Source organism: Phallusia mammillata, chromosome 7, assembly GCF_965637545.1.
Source record: "Phallusia mammillata chromosome 7, kaPhaMamm4.hap1.1, whole genome shotgun sequence".
NCBI classification, from domain to species: domain Eukaryota; kingdom Metazoa; phylum Chordata; class Ascidiacea; order Phlebobranchia; family Ascidiidae; genus Phallusia; species Phallusia mammillata.
Window position 1 is genome coordinate 10780452 of NC_137258.1, and position 24849 is coordinate 10805300.

Here is a 24849-nt window from a genome sequence, read left to right on the forward strand (position 1 = left end):
GGGCTTTTTATTGCAACATAAACATGCCACGTTCACTAAACTTTTGGTATAATGTGGCGCAATAACTTTCTGAAATAAAAATAATTATAATTTTTGTTAATAAATTCCATGGGCCAACATTAAACAATGCAAGGGGCTTATATAGCCGCTTTTAGATATTGTTATGTAGGTTTGCATTAACGATTCCTAAGCCGTGATTAAATGTCTGTTTGCAAAGCACTGCAACGGCCCAAACTTGATCCAAGATCACCTAACTTTATTAAGCTTCAACGATACACGGTCAGCTATATTTAAAACTGCTTTTACTTTATTTCCCGCTGTAACAAATTCTTTACTAAACCGTTGTTAAAATTACTGATTCGCCAAATCGTCCTTTTGGTTTGTGCATACGTTATCAGAAGACGCACAGCAAACGTCCCAACCACACAAAGAAATTATGTCAAGTGACTATTTACATTTACAATTTAATGTGACAGAAACAGCCTAAACACAGAAAGGGGTTGGTATTTAGTCGCATAGACTATACTACACATGGTATAGAAATATATACTGCACATGGTATAGGTATCGTCGCTATATTGATCAAAAGTCGCACCCCTGGTATTTTTTTTAAACTCTACGCCTGTGACAAGGAAGCTTTAAATTTTTTCAAAAACGAACATTTCAATCAGTGGGTTGTGTAACTTTACTACTGGTATTCTTTACAGAAGTTAGAACAAAGTCCAAGAAAAATCGATAGAAACTAGTGATGCACCGAAGTTTCGGTTGGCCGAAACATTTCGGCCGAATAAGCTGTTTTTCGATGTTTCGGTTTCGGCCCGAACTTTTTTGAAAATTCGGCCGAAACCGAACTTTTTGATTGCATGGAATTAATACCCAAACTTTCATTTTCGCCAATACGAAACATCATAAATTAACTATTTGTTGTATCTATAAAATACTTGCTACATTGTCTGCGAAATATTACAAGTTTTGTGAAGTATTCGCATTGTAAAAGTAGTTTTGGCTTTTCATAATTGAGTTCACTTGCATCAACAACACACGGTTCAGTTAAAAACACCCATAAGAAATGCGGTTTTAGGTTCGGCCTGATTCGGCCGAATTTATTCGGCCTCGTGGCCGAATATTCGGTTTCGGCCCGAACCTTTTTAGGCGGGTTCGGTGCATCACTAATAGAAACAAATTTAGGCTAATTGTGTGACAAATCCTAATGTTTACCATCTGAACGTGCAGAAGCTCGAGTGCCACTTTCAGATGCTTTGCGTGCCACTTTTGGCTGGCGTGCCACGTGTTGGATACCCCTGCACTATACTGTTTTAAAAACTTATCGGTCATGCTGGATATAACTGTTATAACCAAGGCAAAATTTGAAATTTGAAAAGCTTTCTTTCGTCGCTGACAAACAATATCACATGAACGAATAAATTTTCTTAAGCATCAACAACAACCCAAAGAACACAATTTGTAACTAAAATTCAATGAGAGATGTTGCATCTTTTGTTGTCAACAAGCGCGTCGTAATCAGGCACGAGGCTGGAACTTAAATTTTTTAGAATATCCTCCAAATGTCCATCAGCAAGTGAAGATCGCTGCTTGTTTTTATTAAAGTTTAATACAGAGAAAGTTTGGTTCGACAAACAAGATACATTATTTTTGTCTTCACCACTGCAAATAAGTATTTGCTTGTCCATTCCAGGTTAAACACTCTGCCCTTACTTTCAATCTTTCTTTTCTTGTTTTCCGCCATTTTGGACAATCCTAAAAAAGCCTACTTGCCCGCGCACATAAGATTAGACTAGGCTCTACTATAGATACTAAACGCTACAACCAAGCTTTGCGTGTGAAACAAAGATGGGATTGTTTCGTAATGAATAAAACAATGAACTGAAGTAAGATTACTACGGTGGCCCACAAGTGCAATTCAACAACTTTTTGGCAGACTTTTATTTTTCAGAGCAAACATTTATTTTTCGATGCAAACATTTATTTTTCAGTGCAAACATTTATTTTTCAGTGCAAACATTTTTGTTTTAATGCAAACATTTATTTTTCTGTGCAAAAAAGTTTTTTGGTTGCAAACCTTTTTTAAGCAAACATTTATGGCTACATCACCTAAGACTTACACGGCGTGTCAAAAATTGCAAAATGACATCGCTTAATTAGGCTATGCGCGGGCCAAGTGTGCTAAGTGATGGCTTAGTGCGGTGGTTCTCAACCTTTCATACATCGTTTAGCTTTCAAAGTAATAATCTTTAGTGATCTTGTCAAGGTTTCGTTTTTTGCGGCTCCCTACACACTTAAAAAATACCATTTGACCCCGACAATAAAAAAGTTTGAGAACCACTGATTTATAGGGATAGTAATAAATTTCTAAAAAACTGACAAACGGCATAAATATTAAGACATGGGCCATGAGCAGCCTACCTTAACACGGACTGTGCTCACGTTTTACAAATTGCTATGGCCATAAAAATAGGTAAAATGCCGAATCCTAAAAATAGGTAACCGCAAATCAACTTTTTAGTTCCAGAATCGTTAAAGTTTATTGTTGCCAATAAATTAAGCCTTAATCACATCAAATAAAGTTGGTGGCCCCAATGTGTCACGAAGACCGAATGGCAAATGTGTTAAATCAACATATCCTTAATTCTGTGCATAGCGAAGAAAGGGGTTACGCCACGACCGAAAAATGACTTAATGTCTCTTGGCGAATGTTTTTAGTGAACCGACACGGGTGGCTCCGAGGGCCCCGGATGAGAATCACTGACGTAGTTCATTGAACACGGGCTAAGTCTAAGCGGGTTAAGTCTGGGCTTAGCGAGATAAACAAGATCAACTTAACAAAATTGACACGGGCTAAGCAGTGGTGGGGTTCAAATTTTTTGTCACCCGGTTCTATTACAAAAGTCATGTTTTTAGGCGGTTCTGTTACAAAAAGTCCATTGACAGTAACTAGTAGATCTGACCGGTTCGCTGATCTCATAAAATTTCGTGAGACGGTTATATAGAACCGGTGCGAACCGGCTGAATCCCACCACTGGGGCTAAGTAAGGGCTATGTGGACAGATTGGGAGCGGACTAAGCTGGCTGTGCGAGCGAAGCAGGAGTACAGTTTAGGCGTAAACGGGAGGAAGAAGGATCAACAAAGGTATATGCAGCAATGGTTTCTAAAGGACTATAAGGCGCAAATAAAAGCGATTTTTTTATTTGAATCTTCGGGACTTAAATTAAATATATGTGTCGGTTTACCTACTTCACTTTGACAATATGAAGCAACTTAGCAAAATACTTCACTTTGGCATTATAAAGCAATAATTTTTTGATATAACGGACATTTTTTTTAGAAGTTAACTAGTGATGGGACTAGTACCCGGTACTCGGTATCGATGGTATCGATCGATTTCTGTGGTATCGATACTCGTACTCGCTATCGAAATATTTTGCCTAAGTTTTCGATACCAACGTGCGAGTACCATGGTATGCGAGTACCAATCCTTTGCAAAGGCACCATAAAAATACGGGCAACTTTATGCCAATATTTGCTTCGGACAGCACAAAATTGGAAAAAAGTTCCGCCAGTGTACGTATATCTTTTTCGCTATCACGTGGAGATTACATTTTTCGGCATGTGTGTGTGTGCACCCCTGTACCCCGACCATGGCAGACGAACTCGGTACTCGGTATCGAAGGTATATACATGTGGTACTCGTTTTCGGTATCGGTACTCGCTTCAAAACCTGATATCGTCCCATCACTAAAGTTAACACAACGGGTAGTTGAAGTATACTTCCAATATATTGGACCTTTATATAAAACTAAACAATAATAGGTAGTGTGATGTATATTGCTTGACAATGAAGCCTTTTAGCAAGCTTTAATGTAAAACAACACAACATTTACATGTGCAGACAAACAACTCCGGCGTTTTGGTCTTTGACACGGTGTACAGAGAGTAGGCTACAGACAGAATGTAAATGTGGTAGGGTGCAAAAAACAATTCATCTTAACTTTAAATCCACAACATATTTATTATTAAACCTTTTACTAACTATAGAAAGTATTGAATTGTTTAGTGGCCAAGGTTTACAAACAATTGCCTGTGTAATGTACAGGTTTATCACGTTTCCACAATTTTACAAATTTTGACACACCCTATAATGGAACACTAAAAAAAGTTTCCTAAAAAAAATTTGCACTAAAAAAATTTTTGCACTGAAAAAAACTGTTTGCACTAAAAAAACTGTTTGCATCGAAAAATAAATGTTTGCACTGAAAAATAAATGTTTGCATCGAAAAATAAATGTTTGCACTGAAAAATAAATGTTTGCACTGAAAAATAAATGTTTGCATCGAAAAATAAATGTTTGCATCGAAAAATAAATGTTTGCACTGAAAAATAAAAGTCTGCCAAAAAGTTGTTGAATTGCACTTGTGGGCCACCGTAGATTACTCATTTAGAGGTCCAATACGTTATTATTACACAACATCGAATGCATGGCGGCATAACGTTTTTTTGGTTCAATGCAAAGTATTTTAAAATCTTCTTGCGGGCCGCACTAAAAGCTTTCGCGAGCCGTATGTTGTGCAGGCCCGACGTAAAGAGAGCCAACGCCAAGTGAAACACCAACGTTTTTTATGTAACAAATTGCAACTGAGATTGTTAACACTATTTTATGTTTTTGAAAACAGTCACTTTTATTGTTGGACCCTACTTTTGTAAGTCAGCAGTAAACAAATCACACGTTCAATTGAGATGTCACAAAAACCGTTCATGACATGCCGGTTACATTATTGTGTAATGAGCAAGAAATCAACTCGTAGTACGGTTTTGTAGTGATTGTGTAACACAGTGAACTGAAGTTTTTCCCCTGCGGGCTGGATAACATTAAAAATATCTTGCAAGGACCACATAGGTTGCAAGCCCCTATGCGCGTCTTTCCGGGAACACCAAAAGTGCAATCTTTGTTAAAGTCAGATCGTGCTACTGTCAAATAGTAAAATTATTTTGAAAACTATATAGTCTTTTCTACAGGCAATACTCATTTATTCCAACACAAATAACAATAAAAAGCCGTTTGTTCGCGCACAATAATGAAGGCACTGATAGTTTTGATTTTGTTCGTGACAAAACAAACAACTTTTAGATCATTGTATGCGTTCTTTAAAATTAGATGGACTTAGTCCTACATGTTGATGTAGAAATACTTTTCCAGTTTTAACGTTTAACTCAAGCTTTAGTTTTTCCAAGATGTATATAAGGACCAAACAGTCGGCATATTTCCGAAATGTTTCCGAATTAGAACCACAGGGCTTTTTAAGCCAATCACAACGGCGGGTTTTCCCTGGTCATGTGACTTTATAACCAATCAGCGTAGTCGACTGATTGAACCAATCAGGCAACACCTTGCGTAGTAACCAGTCGAACTGGTTAGAGGTTCTATGTTTGAAAGTGAAGGTTGTGCGTGGTTTTATAATTACATTACTAATAACAGCTTTTTTTAAAGGCAAATTTAATAAACAATTATAAGCTTTGTATCATCTGATATCTTTAAATGGATTCCCTGCAGCAAATTGTGGAACTTGGAGGAAAATTAGTAACCAAAGGAAATGAAGAAATGGTTTTTAGACTGGCCTTACAATCAGCAAATGAAAGGAACGAGTGGCTTGAGTCTTTTTGTGTAGTTTCTAATACGAGCTGGAATGTGTACAAAACATTTCCTAACCCTAAAAGATATATTTTTAGGAAAACCTATAAATGCCATCTCAATCAGTTTCGTCAACATGAAACCGGTACAAGCAAATCCAACACTTTGTGCCCTGTGTCTATGGATGTTAAGATCATACTTAACACCAAATCAACTGCAAAATCAGATAATTCGGTGTCCACTCATCCATGTATGGTAAGTATGGCAGGTATACCACAATCACTTGCTTCAAGCTGCCGGAAACCTCGGTCAGCTAAAGATCAGTGAATCTACAAAACAGATTTTCTTTTTGTATTTTCAGCAGGGATTGTCAGCGTCTCAAGCAATGCAAACCCATGAGACCAAGTTGCTTGTTACAGATGGAATAAGTGCAGTAGCTAACTACTGCCTTAACCCCAAACCACGCTCTGTGTACTATTTCTGGGATAAGTGGCGTATATCTAACTTTGGGGCATATAGTGGTTTAAATTTGTTTTGTGCTATAGCTATACAGAAGTATGCTGAAGAGTCTGAGGCTAAGATCTGCCTTGAGCAATTTGAAGGATCTTATATTTGTGCCATTGTAAGACCCATCATGGAAAAAATCCATAAAATGATGTTACAATCTTCTGAGATTGTGTTTGACGCGACGTAACAACAACCCGCGGAATTCCACTCTTATGATTGGCTTAAAAAACCCTGTGGTTCGAATTCTGAAACATTTTGGAAATATGCAAACAGCAGGCCGGATGAAATGACATCGTAGTTTGTGACCCCTAGTTTAATGGCTTGGTTCTGTAGTTCTCAAACTGTGCGTCGCGACGCCCTAGTGCTTAGTTTTAATTTTTCAAGGGCGTCGCAGAATAGTTCCGTTTCGTGGCCTTTTGTTGTTGTATCAATAAACACAGCTTTAATAAACAATTTCCTCATTAACTTTTATTTGCTGGTGCGTCGCAAGTCCAAAAAACTTTTCCTGGGGAGTCGCAACAAAAAATGTTTGAGAACCACTGGCTTAGTTAATGCGAGCGCCGAGCAACAAAAATTGCGATGCTCGGTACCAAGTACTCGGGTTCTAGCTCGTTTCGGCCAACCACAAGTAAATTGCTAGTTGCTACCTTCAAATTTTGCTTTCAAAGCGCAGACAAGCCCCGACAAATTGTGATTTGTACAAAATGCATTGTGACATCACCATCAAAAATACACAATACAGTAAATAGCATCTACTTTTTACTGGTCGCTGATGGAAGAGATATGACAAAAATGACTTTAACGTTTTGTTTCGTTTTACCTATCTTTTTCCAGCGCTTTTCCACATGTCAGGAAATTTAGTGTTTAAATCTGCGTCAGGGAGAAACGTTAAAGTGTATTCTAAAGTCCGGGATTGAAGAAAATACATACAAATATTTTTTATGAAATTAATGTACCAACACAGAAAGTTCCTGGCATTTGGCCACAACGCGCGCGACTATATCCTGAAGCGTAAAGAGTAAACTGGTGGCGCGCAGGATAACGCACAAAGTTACTGTTTCGTTGTGCAGTGCGCGCGCGTGACAATACCTGTTTGTTGCAATGCGTATTAAATATACAAATAAAAATTGCTATCACTAAGAGGGCCCTGGAGAATAATTGGGCGATTGGAGGCGCTGGGTAAAGGTAGAGCAGTTGAAACGCAATAAAACGACAGAATCATTTTTGTCAACCAGTGACCGGTAAAGTAAATTTGACTAGTATTTACTGTATTTGGTACTTTGTTTTGTACGTGGTTTCAATGATAATGTCACAATGCGTCATTTGCCGGGGGCTTGTCTGCGCTTCAAGAGCAAAATTTACAGGTAGCAATAGGGTTGTGCTTGACCGAACTTGATTACTTCCTTATTACACAACAATTTAACGGGCAAGTTACAAACGGGTTTGTTGACATCACAATTAAACGTGTGATTCGTTCGTTTCTGACTTGCGGCAGTAAGGTATCCAAGGATACTGTTTTTGAAAACGTTAAATAGTGGGAACACGCACACTAAAATGTGTTTTCAATTAGTTGCTTTTGTTACTTGAAGAATGTTCGTGTTTAACCTAGCGTTTGCTTGCTTTATACGTTATGCAGAAGAGACCTCTACGGCAGTGGTTCTCAACTGGTGGTCCATGATGACTTTTAAGGTGTTTCACAGGATGTCCACTAAAAATGGTGCTAACTAGAGGTGATTGCATATTATATATTGAAGGAGTGTCAAAATGTTAGCTGTTAATAATTGTATCTCACTTCTTGAAATTTGGTTTGTAAGAATTATGTTTCAAGTCCAAATGGTTGTATCGTACGCTTACTTCAATCTTGCTCGAAATTGAAATGGTCCACGATATTATTTTTACTAGGTTGGAGGCCATGGCCTGAAAAAAAGAGTTGAGAACCACTGCTCTAGAGCTCGAATACGGCCTTGAGGGATACTAAGAGGCATTAAACTCAGTAAAAACACTATGTAAATGGGAACGGTGCGTGACAGTCACAATACACCGAGCGCGATCGATCAAACAGAACACTTGCAGTTTTGGCCAATCACTGGTACCAAGTGAAAAGCAATGAGCATTGTCTGCAGTTAGTGGTATCATGTTGAATTAACCCTTGGCATTTGTATATTTTAAGCTCTAAAACATCAATCATCGCATTGATATTGTAAGAGAAATAAAATCAGTTTAAGGGAGGCGTTTATATATAATGAAGAGTCATTGTAGAAGGAAAAGAATCGGTACAGGAAAAAACGATGAGAAACGCTGAGCTAAACAAAATTTTACCGAAATAAAATGAAAGACTTTAGGCGAACACTCGTGTGTGAAGCTAAGGTCATCAAAAGATGCATTATAAAAAATCGTACAAGCAAATAGGTATAAAATTTGCCACAGATCGCTAAATATATATATTGATCTTTGCGATCCTAGCTACCTTGCATAAATGTATGGTTATACATCACCTACTCGGAAGGAGACACTTATTGTTTCTTTTTTGTTTTTATTTTCTTAAATACGTGTTCTTGCAGTTTTTGTTGTTTTAGTTTCTGTTCATACTGTTTGAAAGCATTTGGCGACTAACAGCTGTGTTAAATACAGATTTCATTGGTTATGTTGCAACATCTAAGTCTAGGGACAAACATGACCGTAAAACTGGGCTTCCCAAACTGAGGGTCATTAACCTTAGTATAACGTCAAAATAGCATCTTTGTTCAAGTTACGTCGGTTTTGAAATATTCTCAGCCAAGCGCAAACGCGCTTGTAGTTACCCCATTGATCAAACATACGTCAGTTGAAACGCAACAACTGCAATTGTTTTGAAATACAGAGGCATTGTAATGCAGCATAAACATGACAAACAAAGCATGACACAAACAAAAGAGTAACGTTTATGTATTGTTTGGCGCAATAACTTTCTCTAATAAAAAATAAAGATAGGTAATAAATTTACGATTTCTAAGCAGTGTTTAATATCTGTTTACAAAGCACTGCAACGGCCGAAACTCGGTCCAAGGTCACCTTAGTTTATGCGTCAACAATGCATGATTTGAAACATGAATTGCTTATACTCTTATTTTCCGCCCTGTGACAAATTACTTTGAATTAAATTGCCGATTTGGCAAACGTACGTTCTCGACGCACAGCAAACGTCTGAAACCACACGGAAATTGTTGCAAGTGCCTATTTGCAAAACAATGTGACAGAAACTAAAGGCTAAAGCACGGAAAAGGTATCGGTGTTTAGACTTTAGACGTATATAGTAGTAGACTCCGAGTAGGTTGATTTTAGTTTTCGCTCGAAATAAGCGTTTCAACAAATACAACAAACGTATTTTTTGCGCTGTTTATCATATTATTCGTGAAGGGTTGCGGAAAATTTGAAGAGATTAAAAGGGGTCGCGATCGAAAAAGTTTGGGAAGCCCTGCCGTAAAAGACCTTTTGTTTTCGGTTACCACGGTGACACATTAGGACTAGGATTGAATTATACGGATATCGGATAACCGGTTAACCGATTAACCGAAGGATTTTTTGTTACCCGATATCCGGGTATTTTTGTGTCGGTTAACCGGATAACAAAAGAATTGTGCCGCGTAAGCGTTTTATGCATTTTAAAACAATTTCAGAAAACACGCAGTTAATGTGCAGTGATAGATGCAACAGACGACTTAGGCTCTTACTAAATAATACGAATATTCGCTTTGTTGTACATATCCCCTACAGATGTTAAAATTCACGAGAAAATTGAAGTCACACTAATAAAATAGAAAATGCATCCATTGTAAGGTGATTCGCTCGGAAGGATAAATTTTGAGATTCGAAAAGGACATGTTTGTTTAATAACAATGTTTTGGGCCTATTTTCGCTCAGAAAATTAACTGTAGGGCGAAATATGAAATAACTGATGTATCGTGCTTTTTCAGAACTACACTGCTTAAGCAGTAAATTTGATATATGCTGGACAATTATAAGCACTAAAACAAAATCTGTGCCACATTTGGATGATGTTGTAATAGACTTGTTATTATCCGGTTAACCGGATAGCTAAATTCAAAATATCCGTATATATCCGTTATCCGGATAGTGGAAATTATTGATATCCGAACCAACCCTAATTAGGACGGAAATTGCGTAAAACGTGGAGTACCTGTGTGTTTTATACATTTCTACACTTTAGTTAGTTTCTTACAGTGACGTAATAGAGTTGACTTTAAGATAAACAGAAAAACTGTTGAAGTGCTAAAAACTTATTTAGGTATACAAGTGATAAAGCAATGAAATTAGTGTCAAAAGGTGGTTGCCTTATACAGCTGACTTGTGGCCGAGTTTGTTTACCACCGTCATTTCGCCGAAATGAGAATTCGAGTTTTTTTGGGGAAATGTATGTGATTTATCCGTTTACCATATACATGTTTCAAAATGTTTTTTTTTTTTTTTTTTCGACAATGAGGCGGCATTCCGATAACTGAAAATTTAACGAAATGTTTATTTGGAAAAAAATGCGTTTTATTTGTTGGGGACAAATTTATTTAAGTTTAAAACCTTATGGCCATGCTTTTTAGCTGAATTTATTTTATCTTTAACTTTTAAGTGGCTAATCAGGAACACTAAAGTAAAACTTATTTGTATTACGAATTCTACCTCAAAGTTTGCAACTTTAACTAGGACTTTCCAACCACGCCCAGGAGGCAGTCCTTGCGGTGGTCGTTCGGTTTTTTGTTAACCCAGGACCTTTGCCAATAGCCGTATTTTACCTGGGCCTAGAGTTTATTAGGTTTTGTATGGAGATGTGCAGTTTTTTATTTCGTAGTTGACTATTGTTTTTTTTGAAAAGTGTTACAGGATAAGGAGAAATTGGCAGTAGCAACGTCGTACGACGTTTCATCGCGGGTAGCCTGGTAGTAAATTATAGCCTCACGGTTTACAACTATATCCAAAAATTCGAGCAAATTGTAATTAGTTTTGTTAACAACGGAATTCAACAAGCTTTGTTTCAAAATTAAATTTGGTTTTAATTCTAATCCCACTCTTGAAGAACTAACAATTTGGCCGTCTGAAAATTGGCGGTTCCTAATTTTTTCTCGGCACAGGAAATGCTTTACGTATTGCCACAAATTAAAGGTTTCAATTGTCGAAATATTGCTTTTCTCAAATGAAAAATTTTGATAATACTTTTTTAGGTCGCATTTTGATAAGGTCAAATAAAGGCAGTATCTATACCCAGCAGTTACACATTGGGCGTTCGTCCAGTTCATACTCATATCACGTAGCAAGTGTTCTGTTATAGTATGATAAGTTTCTCTGTCCTTGTTGTTTAAATCTAGCTCAGTTATTTTATCAATTACATTATCTGAAGTAGCGTGGTACAACGGATAATTTTCAAAAACATTTTTTTCAGAAATTTGAGCGTTAGCGTGTTGTAAGTTAAGTTTTCTTTTTTTTCTTTTTATTGTGATAGGGATTTGGCTTTTACTTGGCATATTCTGGGGAATTTGAGATAATTTAGTGTAAAACAAAATGTATGCACCACTCTGTATTCGATGTTCAACATTGTCCCAATTAACATGTTTGATTTTTTTGTCATTGTATTCTAATATTCCTTGCTCCGCAAAAGAGTAGGCCATGTAATGCCCGGAACTGGATTGCGCGCCAACATGAACAATTGCACATTTTAAAACAAACACAGCGTCTCCTAGTGTCAATCGCAAATCCGGTAAAATCGTTTTAGTGCATTTTCCGCTAATACTAGATCGTGGCAATACGATCGGCAAAACGTCGGAAGTTGAAACAAGTTTTAATTTTTTTTCAAACTGTTTTTCACTGCCGCAAGTGGAGCAGTTTGCCAAAAAGATTTCATTACAACATTTTTCGAAATACTTGCTTAATTTACTGCCAGCAACTATGTTTTGGTACATCGGAACAAACCAAAAGTTTTGCTCCGGTTCCATTTGATTCTTGACGCTTTTGCAGGTTTGGCAAGTGGTGGTTGACCGAAATTGATGCCTAGGATTAAGGCCACAGTTTTCTAGCAGACTACCATTTTGATATAACATTAAAAACTCGCCGGCATCATGTTGATTACTAAAGTTCCATTTAAGATCTTTACAGATTTTTTTAATCAAATTGCGATGGACGTCGACGTCGTACGATTTGTTACTTAAGGAAGTTAAAAAGTTAGCAACGGGGTCAGAAACAGCCGTACGAGGTGAATTGGCAAACTTTTGCTTCATGAGGAATTTAAGTGATTGAAAAACAGAATTTAACCAGCATGTGTTTCCAAAGTTTTGCAAACCGACGGATTGGTCATTTTGTTCGTCTAAATGTCGTTTTATTGCAAAATTGCACTGTGGCGAATTTTCTACTAAGGCGTATGCAATCCACTGACGGAAAAACTTAGGGTCAAATTTACATAGGGGTTGTTTTGATACGTTTGAAATAATTTGGTCTACTCCATAACAAACGCAAACTCCGCAACTTAAATGGTCTGTTTGTGGTATTAAAGTGTCCTGGAAGAGTTTAATCTTTGAGCCTGGGCCAGTAATGTCATTTAAAAACGGCACTAGATGGGACTGTATTAACTTAACAAGTTCGTTTTGGGTTTCTTTAGCTGAATCAAATAATTTAAGTTCCATTTTATCTTTGCAAAACCAAATGAGCATAAAATGATTTTTCCATAGGATAGGAATAAGTAAGTTATTCCTGATTTGACCGTCTGTTGGCCGACAGATGGGTTGCATAACTCCTTGCAAGTTTTTAAATGCTTTGTTGTTTAAAATTTGTTCAGTAACGCAGCAGTCCAGCATACCAAACTCGGAATTTAGAAAAGTGTTACCAATATTAACCGATCGGTGGATATACGAATCTACGACATTACTAGTAAGCCACCCGAACGTGTCCTTAGTGTGAACATGTGACAGAAGTGCGTCGCGTGTGGAGTTTTTTGGTTCGGTGCACAGTGAACACAAATCTAACCATGTTAGTGGACTGCCGTTGGGCGTTATTAAAGCCTGATTTAAAATCGATGCGTCAGTAAATGTCACATGATGCCAAATATAATTTGCCAATGTTTTCACCATTTTTACGACAGAGGGAGTTGATGAAACAAAGGAAAAATGCGCCAAAGTTGGGGTACTGGTTAATTCATTGTTGTCTTTAGTACTATTATTTTGAAACCGAATTCGTTTTGCCAATCGTGGTGACGAATAGAAGCTTTTTGAATTTCGTTTTCGTTTTTTAAATTGCGCCAAAACCAAAGGGGTGGATTTTTCGTCTGTTCCAGTGTTTTGCGTATTTTTATTTAAGTGCATCAAACTGTCAGCAAATTGTTTTTCCTGAACCTTTATCGCTTTGTGATATAGATGGACAAAGTCGTCTATTCGTGCTACTCTTTTACCGTCGATATAATTTTGTTTCATGTCCCCGAAATGCTGTTCTATAATTCCTTGTGTGTTATTGTTTGTCAAAATGGTCTGAAATTTTACATTACTTAATTTGTCACATTTATTTGAATAATCTAAGTACAGCTCATGCTGCTCAGGCGACGTGTCGTCGGCAACATGGCGAGATAAATCCCCTAGCAATAGATGTGATGTGCAACAAATTCTGCTCAGTACCCGTTCAAGTAATATTTTGAAAAAAGTTGGATTGTGGTACAAATTGTTTTCAAGATTTGCTGACAGTTGTATGTTGTACTCGTCTGAAACAATAATTTTTTTAAACATTCTGTCGTAACGATGAAAAAATGGGGATTTTTTTTCTTGTAAAGCATCATCACTTTTTCCAGTAAAAAAATAATCTGCATCATCACCCGGGTCCAATTCAAAGGTGTCATTGTCAACGTTTACACTTAGAGAGTTGTCGAGTTTGTGTTTCAAATTGTTAAAGTGTTTTTCTACAAGGGGAGAGTTTTTTTCGCAGTGGGTTAAAATAATTAAACTAGCAACAGCATCATCTAATTCCTTAATAGTTTTGCAAGTAAAAAGCAAATTTACCCAGTATAGTGCCGACTGAGCTAATTTCTTGTCGGACCAGTGTTTCAGGCACATAATTTTGGCTGCTTTCATGGCATGACTGTAACAATTATGCACTATTGTTAATTTTAAATCATCTTTAAGTGGCAACCCAACTACTATGCGATGACAACGATTGTAATATTCAAGGCGCGATTCTCTACATAAGGCTTTAAGAACCCCATTCCACATGGCCATGGATCCATCAATAATTATAAAAGCCGGTTTTCTAGATACTTTACAAATTTTTACAACGTTCATTAGAAACGACTCGAGAAAATGGCTGATGCTATTGCTGTCATGACAAGTGGTAACGTTTGTTGCCACCGGAAGTGCCACTTCCCCTTTTGTAGGGTTTCTTACTAAAAGTGTGTACACCTGAAAATCGGAGTATCCGTTTTGACTACGAAGGCAACTTCCAGTAGCATCAAAGTAGACGATATCTTTTAAACAAAGGTCGAAATAGAGTTTTACTTGTAAATTTGAATATAATGTTACAGACGGGGGATGAATGCATATTAGGCGAACAAAAGTTCGTTGCTTTTTTAACTGGAGAAAGTGCAACAAATTTATATACCATAGTTTGGAATAGTGGAACATAGATTTACCTTCGCTTTTTATGTTGCGAAGCACGGATTGGGAGGGTAAAAAAGTATGTGCACCTAACCAACGTTCCGCTTCTGTTAAATTGTCAAATAATTTTCTTTGTAATTTATTCGCCGACTGAAATTGAAGTTGGCGTTTAAGTTGGTCCCGCCTGCCGGAACATAATTTCGTTGTTCGTCAAACTTTCGAAAAATGTCCACTAAGCTGGGCCCCTTTAAACAAATGGGCCATTTTTAACCACTCGGGGTAGTATTTTATAGAGTCGTTCGTCCGCTTTTTATTGCAGAAATGGATAGTACTCGGGTATATGTTTTAAAAACACTTGTCAAACTTTTTCCTTCATTGCCGGAACATAATTTCGTTGTTCGTCAAACTTTCGAAAAATGTCCACTAAGCTGGGCCCCTTTAAACAAATGGGCCACTTTTACTCACTGGGGGTAGTATTTTATAGAGTCGTTCGTCCGCTTTTTATTGCAGAAATGGATAGTACTCGGGTATATGTTTCAAAAACACTTGTCAAACTTTTTCCTTCATTGCCGGAACATAATTTCGTTGTTCGTCAAACTTTCGAAACATGTCCACTAAGCTGGGCCCCTTTAAACAAATGGACCATTTTTACCCACTGGGGGTAGTATTTTATAGAGTCGTTCGTCCGCTTTTTATTGCAGAAATGGATAGTACTTCAGTATATGTTTCAAAAACACTTGTCAAACTTTTTCCTTCATTGCCGGAACATAATTTCGTTGTCCGTTAAACTTTCGAAAAATGTCCACTAAGCTGGGACCCTTTAAACAAATGGGCCATTTTTAACCACTGGGGGTAGTATTTTATAGAGTCGTTCGTCCGCTTTTTATTGCAGAAATGGATAGTACTTCAGTATATGTTTCAAAAACACTTGTCAAACTTTTTCCTTCATTGCCGGAACATAATTTCGTTGTCCGTTAAACTTTCGAAAAATGTCCACTAAGCTGGGCCCCTTTAAACAAATGAACCACTTTTAACCACTGGGGGTAGTATTTTATAGAGTCGTTCGTCCGCTTTTTATTGCAGAAATGGATAGTACTCGGGTATATGTTTCAAAAACACTTGTCAAACTTTTTCCTTCATTGCCGGAACATAATTTCGTTGTTCGTCAAACTTTCGAAAAATGTCCACTAAGCTGGGCCCCTTTAAACAAATGGGCCATTTTTAACCACTGGGGGTAGTATTTTATAGAGTCGTTCGTCCGCTTTTTATTGCAGAAATGGATAGTACTCGGGTATATGTTTCAAAAACACTTGTCAAACTTTTTCCTTCATTGCCGGAACATAATTTCGTTGTTCGTCAAACTTTCGAAACATGTCCACTAAGCTGGGCCCCTTTAAACAAATGGACCATTTTTACCCACTGGGGGTAGTATTTTATAGAGTCGTTCGTCCGCTTTTTATTGCAGAAATGGATAGTACTTCAGTATATGTTTCAAAAACACTTGTCAAACTTTTTCCTTCATTGCCGGAACATAATTTCGTTGTTCGTCAAACTTTCGAAAAATGTCCACTAAGCTGGGCCCCTTTAAACAAATGGACCATTTTTAACCACTCGGGGTAGTATTTTATAGAGTCGTTCGTCCGCTTTTTATTGCAGAAATGGATAGTACTCGGGTATATGTTTTAAAAACACTTGTCAAACTTTTTCCTTCATTGCCGGAACATAATTTCGTTGTCCGTTAAACTTTCGAAAAATGTCCACTAAGCTGGGACCCTTTAAACAAATGGGCCATTTTTAACCACTGGGGGTAGTATTTTATAGAGTCGTTCGTCCGCTTTTTATTGCAGAAATGGATAGTACTCGGGTATATGTTTCAAAAACACTTGTCAAACTTTTTCCTTCATTGCCGGAATATAATTTCGTTGTTCGTCAAACTTTCGAAAAATGTCCACTAAGCTGGGCCCCTTTAAACAAATGGGCCACTTTTACTCACTGGGGGTAGTATTTTATAGAGTCGTTCGTCCGCTTTTTATTGCTGAAATGGATAGTACTCGGGTATATGTTTTAAAAACACTTGTCAAACTTTTTCCTTCATTGCCGGAACATAATTTCGTTGTTCGTCAAACTTTCGAAAAATGTCCACTAAGCTGGGCCCCTTTAAACAAATGGGCCACTTTTAGCCACTGGGGGTAGTATTTTATAGAGTCGTTCGTCCGCTTTTTATTGCAGTAATGGATAGTACTCGAGTATATGTTTTAAAAACACTTGTCAAACTTTTTCCTTCATTGCCGGAATATAATTTAGTTGTTCGTCAAACTTGTAACTTACGTTAACTTTGACCTTCCTTTTAATTCACCACTGACTTGTAAAAGGATTAAAGCTTTTCTTTTGGCTTAAAAAAGTGTTTGTTTTTGATAATGAACAATGCTTGCAATGTAATTTTGCATAATGGTTTTTATTTTTTACTATTTTTATGATTGGGTGATCTATTCCTTAATGTGGTAAACTACGAAATCAAAAAAATTTCCTCTAAATATTTTTTGACTTCCATTTCGGCGAAATGACATTTGTGTCTGAAGCAAGGTGTTTGGGTCATTTTTATTTATAAATTGTTCTTGTTTAAACTCTTTTGTTAGGTACTAACAAAATGTTTAGAACCATATGTGTTGATTTTATTTTACCATTGATAACACCCTTACCTTAAAAAAACTATTGATTGCACAGTAGACTTATGTGACCGCAATTAAATTGATGCAAGACTTATAAATTAGTCTAAATTATAAAAGTAAAACAAAAAATTTAATAGACATTTATGTAAACAATGTTGTCATTTAGTTGTTAAAAGAAAACAATTTTAGTTAAAACAGAAAAAAATGGTTGCATTGCAAAATAAGTGTGCTAAGAATTTCTTGTAAAACTTTTTTTTACTTTTCCAGATTTTTCTCATGTTGAGCAGTTTGGTGATTCTACTATCTATTTCTACAACACAACTTATAAGAATAAAAGTGAAGCGACTGCAGCATGCAAAGCAAAAGGAGCCCACTTACTTTGGGTAACACTAAAAGCAGAAAAACAGAAAAGCGGGAAAAGCAGGAAATCAACACTAAAAGCAGAAAAGAAAGGAAAAGCAGAAACAAGGGAAATTTGTCTTTTCTAAAAGAGGGAAAAAATAATTCCAGAAAAACAGAAAAAGAGTAAAATTTCTTGTTTCATAAAAAATTTATACGAGAAATACGAAAAGCAAAAAAACGGGAAATGTTTCTTTATTTGTTTTTTTGCCGTTCTAGCTCTTAAAAACCATTCGAAAGTGTTCTAATAGCGTTCTACATTGATTGTGTCAAAATACAGAAAAGACGGGAAATAAACAAATAAAAAACATTTCTTGTTTTTCAGTATTGGACACAACACACAATCAATGTAGAACGCTAATAGATCACATTCAAATGATTTTTACGAGTTAGAAAGGGGCTCCTCCAAAATACACAATCTATAAAATGTTGATGGTTAGGGCTTTTAGGGTCTGGGTAAAGGTTTATGATAAAAATAACACTATAATTTAGTTTTAGATTCCCAGTATGGACTTAATATTCTCATATATGTTGAAAGTGGTACAAAGCACTGTATGGTACCACATGTTAACACTAAGAAAATTAGGTCCAAAAGCTATCTAAATTAAATAATAAATTTATTTGTATTACAATCCCTCACCTTGACCCTTATAGCCGTAGATTGCGTATTTTAGAGTAGCCCATTAGAAAGGTATAAAAAACAAATAAAGAAACATTTCCCGTTTTTCTGCTTTTCGTAATGAAACAAGAAATTTCACTCTTTTCCTGTTTTTCTGGAATTATTTTTTCCCTGTTTTAGAAAACACAAATTTCCCTTTTTTCTGCTTTTCCTTTCTTTTCTGCTTTTAGTGCTGATTTCCTGCTTTTCCCTCTTTTCTGTTTTTCTGCTTTTAGTGTGACCCACTTACTTTATATTAAGTCCAAAGCTATGCAGGACTTTATTAATAGTGTTTTACAACAATGGAGTTTTGTTGCTGAAAATATTGCATTCTTACTGGCCAGAACTTGCTGCGGTAAAGAGTGAATCATTTTGGATAGGAGGAAAAACAGATAATAATTTTTTTGGTATTTGGGACGATGGAAGTCAGGCTATATTTAATAACAAAGCTGCAATTGGTTATGGACTAAGCAAGTGTATTATAATTCTTGCTTTCAATTACTCTGGTAATTCAGTTGGTCGGTGTATGACAAGATTTTCTTCCGAATTTCAAAAATATATTTGTGAAAAAAAGGGTAAGTGGTTGTCAAAATGTTAGTTTTAAGTTTATTGTATTATCAACTACTAAATAAAGACCAAGTTGCCTAATGGCTGGTTGGTTTATCCGAAAAATGGGTAATTGGGATGGTTTAGTAAATCCAAGACTGTTGTCCATTATATCTAGGCAAATAAGTTAAATGCAATTTGCCTAATCAGAAAAGGAAAAGTAGAAATCTATTCTATACTATCATTATGGTGAAGAAAATTCCAGGTCAATTTTGTGCAGTTGTGTATACGTTGACAGTGTAATGAATGACCTATTAAAAAACCCTTTCATCTGGAAAAGTGTAAATTAGCAACTCTTTTGTCAAATCTGTACTTTCAATCTAAATCTGTACCAAATTTGAATATTTGAAGTAAAATTCTTGGAAAATTGGACTAGCCAGTTAACTTGTTTCGCCTGTGTTGTAAAGTTGCTTCACTATTAAAAAATATTTGGAAACTATTTGATTGTGAAAACGCCAAATCTGTTACTACAGAATACATCTGTTTAGTTCAAGACATAATTGTTTGCAATATTGTTGGCAGAAATCGAAAAATAACTATTACCTTTTTGTTGTTTAGAATGGATTACAATTCACTTGTTAAATGAGACAATTATGACCAGAATACCAGCTACAATTAACATTATGATTACTCTAACCATGATTGAAATTTCTGCTGTGAATATTGGAACCTATTCATTGCCTGTCATTATTAATAATTTTGAAAATGTTGGAAACTACACTGTTAAGGCATCATACCCAAATTATAATTACACAATCTTTCAACATTTTTATGTATACGGTTAGTATTATTTTTGATGTCTTAGTGTTGTATTTTTTTCTGAAGAAATGGATATTGTTTTAATAGTGTTTTTAAAATTGTGCTCAATGTATTTGCTGTTAGTCTTATCCTAATTGATTGATCAGTACTTCAGTTCCTGCAAATATATCCCTGACTCACTATGAAATGGTTGACAATGAAACTGAACCTGTTTCAGTCATTTGTTCTTCTCATGGTTACTATCAACCCGCAATAACATGGTAAGAATAAAACATAACTGTCTAGCAATACACTGTTTGGCAAATAATTTTGCATGATTTTGTTTACAAGGTCATCTTATGGACAAACACCAGTAACAACTGTATACTCGGTAACATCTGAGTTCAAAATCAACAGTGCTAAAATAGAAGATACAGGTGTATACACATGTACAGCAACAAATTATGTGAATGAAAGTGAATGGAATGTAAATACAACTTTTAATCTAACTGGTAACATAAACATATTTGTATAATCAAATCAATTCATTGTTGAATTCATTTATTCAGTATTTACATAATTGCATTTTAACAATCTCAGTCCTAATAAGTTTTTTGTAAATGTCAATCCTCAGCCACAATTATATTACTCAAGACAAATGTGTTTTGGTTGTTGTGAAAAAATATTATTTTTGGAGTTTGTCAACAGGTCAAAGCGTTTAGTGTATAAAAATTTAAGGTCTCTTTTATTGCATTCTGTTTGAAATTCCTTTGTTGATTCAAAATCCTGATCATGAGTTGAGAGTTTATTTTGCTTGTTTAGCGAACCCATAGCGTCACAATTATTTTTTGAGATTAATATAATTTTCTGCTTTAATTTTATAAAAAAATGACTTTTTGAGTAAGTTAATTTTTAATTAATTTGTGATAAACAGGTGATATTTTTTATTACTTTTTTTCAAATTCAGTTATCCCACTTTGGTATGTTCCCTACCTTGCATCATCAACACCTCAGATTACTTCAGCTGTCAAATTTAATAAGAAATTGGTGATAAGTTGCCAATTTCGAGGCAAACCACAGCCACAAGCAGTTTGGAAAATAAATGGAAAGATTGTCAATGGAAGTGATAAAGCCCAGCCAATTTATGTTCAAACTAATTATGTTAATGAAACAACAATAACATCAACCATTACTGTATATGATGCTGTGATTCTTGGACCTTGAGCTGTTGTGTCTTGTGAAGCTTTTAATAAGTTAGGTAACTCCAGAACTGCAACATTTAGTTTGGGTAAGTCATTTAAAAATACTTTTAAAAATATATTTAAATAAACGACATGTTTTTTAATTTACAGATTTAGATTATTTTGATGGATACTATTATTGGTTTGCAAACTCAACATCAAAGAAAAATCAAGCACAGTCAGTTTGTGAACAATATGGTGGACACCTTGTTAATATACCTGATTATGAGGTTGATCAGTTCTTAAATACAAAACTGTTAAATTACAGACCAAATGGCATGCGAAGCAGTAAGTAGCATACAATTGATAAATGTTTGCATTTTGAAACATTGTACAGTTACATGCCTTTATGTTTGTCTCATAATAAAATTCAACATTTATGGTTGTTGTTATTACAGTATACACTGGTGGCATGAAGCAAAATGGAAATTATTATTGGACAAACAATGTTCTGTTTTATAACTATAGTCATCGAAATATGTGGACCGGATCAAGTATGAAAATCAATATTTTAATAGGTTGATTTTGTCATCACCTGTCTGTTACCTTACTGTACATTAAGTTAAATTGTTCCATGTTAATACAAAAGATTTTTTTTTCTTATTGACTAAGTTGTACTTAATACATTTATCTCTGCTTTAAAAAATTCAAAACACTAGCATGGCACAATTCTAAACTATGGAAGTCCAATACACTTGTCTTTAAATAAATTTTTGGAACTTTAGATTTACTTGAGTTACAGCCACCAAATGTAGGTATTACATCACGGTTTAAACTTGCCACTCTTTGTTGCAAATGTTTTTGTTGTAAATTCTTCATTATTCAAATCAGTGAAGTCAAATCAACTTTCAACTCAACAAACTTTTAATCAGTCAAATAAAACTCAACCTAATGCAGTGAGAGTTCTATTGAAGCTCACAGTGTTTTTAGCAGTTCTTTAAGCAAAGTAAAACAAATGTGAAATTTTTGTTTGAGTACAATTACTGACAGTTGAATTGATAGTATTAATTATAAATATTGTGCAGAACACTATCACCCTTACTTTCAGACTACAGCTATGAAAATGGGGTGTACTTCAATTGGCCAAAAACCAACCCAAAAAAACTGTTTAATACTTGATTTCACATCAAACAAGTATGAATGGAAGGATGACAAATGTAATACTCTAAGAAATTTTGTGTGCCAGTTTAAAGGTATTTACCATGTTGATTTTTATTGCATTAATTTGGCACTTGAGACACTTTGTTTTCATTTTTAATCAACTAGTTTTGTAGCTTATTTAATTATGATTCAGAAATTATGAATAAATGTTTCACATGTTTTGCTGCAAAATTTGTATTTATTTGTGTACTTTTATAGCTGAACCAGTTCATTACTTGAAAATTGAATCAAATTCATTGTGCAACAAATCCACTGCCATTATTTTGTGGCAAGACCAAACAAAATTTATTGGGACAATACAATACAGCATTACTATCAGCAACATAACAACCCCGGAGACTATTCAAGTGTATAATTTCTCTCAAGATTCATCTAGTAATTACAAATATACAAATTCCATCAACCATCTACAACCTAATGTTGAATACAGCTTGGAGGTGGGATAACTAGTTGTATAAATCAGTTATGTATGTTAATTGTTAACATTACAACTCAACCTCAATTGCAGATTAAACTGTTTCCACAATACTGGAATTTTCCTCATTTAAACTCAGTGTTTTCAACAAATGACAAAAGTAATTTGAGTGTGATAGGTTTGTCCATGTCTTTAAGTGGCGATGTTTGTGTTATCACCTGGTTATGGCCATCAGGTGTAAATATACTAACAAATGCTCAGGTATGTTTTCAAATGACAATTTATTTGGGTATTTTTTTGCTTTTAATTTTTGCCATGTGGTTATCATCTTGATAGATCTTCGTTACTTCAAAACCAAATATCAGCATTGAAAATCCAATGCTGGAGGTGTTGACAAAAACAAACCACACTGTCAAGATTCAAACTGGCTTTCAGTCTTTCAATTTTTCCACAAAACCAAACAAGCAGTATGTTGTCGAGTTGCAACAACCTATGTGTGGTTTAGATTTATCACTGCCTGCAAGTGGGAGCTGCTCTACACCGATCAAAAGTAATCAATGTGGTATAAAAATAAATTTTAGAACTATAAGTAAAATTTTGAAATTTATTTATAGGCCCAGATTTTATAGAAACACCACAAGTAGAAAACTCAACTGTTACCATTTGGGCTGCAAGTGAAGAAAATTGACCCATCAGGTAGGGTGACCTACAAATATTTTTGTGGTGTAAGTTCATGCTGAAAATGAGTATTACAAAAATGTAATTGCAAAAATGTAAATTGTGTCTTTAGTACAATATGTACTTTTAGTTTTTGTGCTTGCTCTAGCTCTATACTGGTGTTGACATTTTTTATCATCTATAAACCCCATAATCATTCATTTTTTAAGAAAAGTCTATTCAACTTAAAATGTTTTGTCCTGGTACATATGTAGCTGCTGCATTTGCTAATTATGTGATTTTTACAATTTTAGTTGTTACTTTGTTATTGCAAATAAAAGTCAATCAGATCTAACTTATTTTTCTTGGAAATCACTGAAAAAGAGTTTGAAAGGAAAAGATTCTGATTGGTTTTGTGTCGCTGCTGTAAGAAGGTAGGTAAAGAAGTGTAGCAGCAAAGCAAAAGATAAGAACTTGCACCATTTTCAGATTTGAAGGCACAGAGAAAAAATTTAACTTGAACACAAGCCAAAATTCATCATGTTGGTGTTGAAAAACAACATTCTGAATCATACACTTGTGAAAATCCAGCAGTACCAGCGAATGCTGTGTAGGTTTTGTGATGTATATTTCTTAGTTTGAACTTGTGGTGTAATAAGGTATTTCTAAGTGGGTATTTCTCATACTTTTTGTGATGTTTTAGATTTAGTATTGCTACAACAACTCCAAGTGATACTGAAGTATTCATGCAATCAAGTGGATTGGTTTCCTTCAATGGCAAACTGGTCAATGTTGATGTGGAAACAACCTCAGTGTCTGAAACAACACAGAGTTATACTTCTCTTATGAGCCCACTTCCAACTGGTTACACTGTACTTTTGGTTAAAGGTTACATCATATGTTTGGTTGAAATGAAAGCAAAATGTGAAATACTGATGTTTTACAGATATCAGTGGATTAATAATAGGTGTTACTATTGGAGTTCTGGTGATGGTTGTGTTTTTAATTTCTGTTTTGCTACACAGGTAAAATCCAACTTCATTTTATAGTAAATTATTATTTAAAAAATTCTAATAAATGTATACTTTTTCAGGAGACAGAAAGCCTTAAAATCAAACCCACAGAAAAATGGAGATACACTGTTTCTACATCCTAATATACAATGTTATCAAATAATAAACTTTTAATTATCCATATTATTTTAGATGCTGTACATAATATTCAAAAATTTAAGGAGGCCAATGATTATGTAATTCCTGTTAGCAGATTAAGGTCTGTGTACAAAACCTTCACAAACAATGTGGAAGAAACATTTCAAGTGCAGTTTATGGTTAGATTTGTTGTTTAAAGGATTTGTGTCATAATTCAGTTTAATTAATATTGTTTTGCCCATTTTTTACAAACTTTCCCATGTCGAAAAATTAAGTTCTGTTGAATATAATAATCACTTTTTGGCAGACTTTAAAGGAAAGAATTCAAGTATTGTCAACGGATGCACATATTGAAAACCGACATGTAGATGATGGTCAAAATATTTATGA

General features: G+C 35.2%; 2 protein-coding genes across 2 annotated transcripts; both read left to right on the forward strand.

The window, feature by feature from the left end:
• Positions 1–4737: 4737 nt before the first annotated feature.
• LOC145238545 (uncharacterized) lies at positions 4738–6868 on the forward strand. The gene is made up of 2 exons (XM_080101750.1): positions 4738–5900; positions 6007–6868. Exons 1-2 carry the CDS (start codon positions 5553–5555, stop codon positions 6337–6339), a joined length of 681 nt encoding a protein of 226 aa, XP_079957876.1. The 5' UTR covers positions 4738–5552; the 3' UTR covers positions 6340–6868.
• A 9948-nt stretch (positions 6869–16816) lies between these two features.
• LOC145237106 (uncharacterized) lies at positions 16817–24474 on the forward strand. Its single transcript, XM_080099852.1, has 15 exons — positions 16817–17816; positions 18835–19065; positions 19655–19876; positions 20010–20115; positions 20186–20346; positions 22131–22268; positions 22435–22673; positions 22745–22912; positions 22988–23201; positions 23266–23347; positions 23623–23742; positions 23798–23918; positions 24012–24196; positions 24255–24333; positions 24402–24474. The coding sequence occupies exons 1-10, from the start codon at positions 17786–17788 to the stop codon at positions 23337–23339; spliced, it is 1584 nt and encodes a 527-aa protein (XP_079955978.1). The 5' UTR covers positions 16817–17785; the 3' UTR covers positions 23340–23347; positions 23623–23742; positions 23798–23918; positions 24012–24196; positions 24255–24333; positions 24402–24474.
• Positions 24475–24849: the final 375 nt, after the last annotated feature.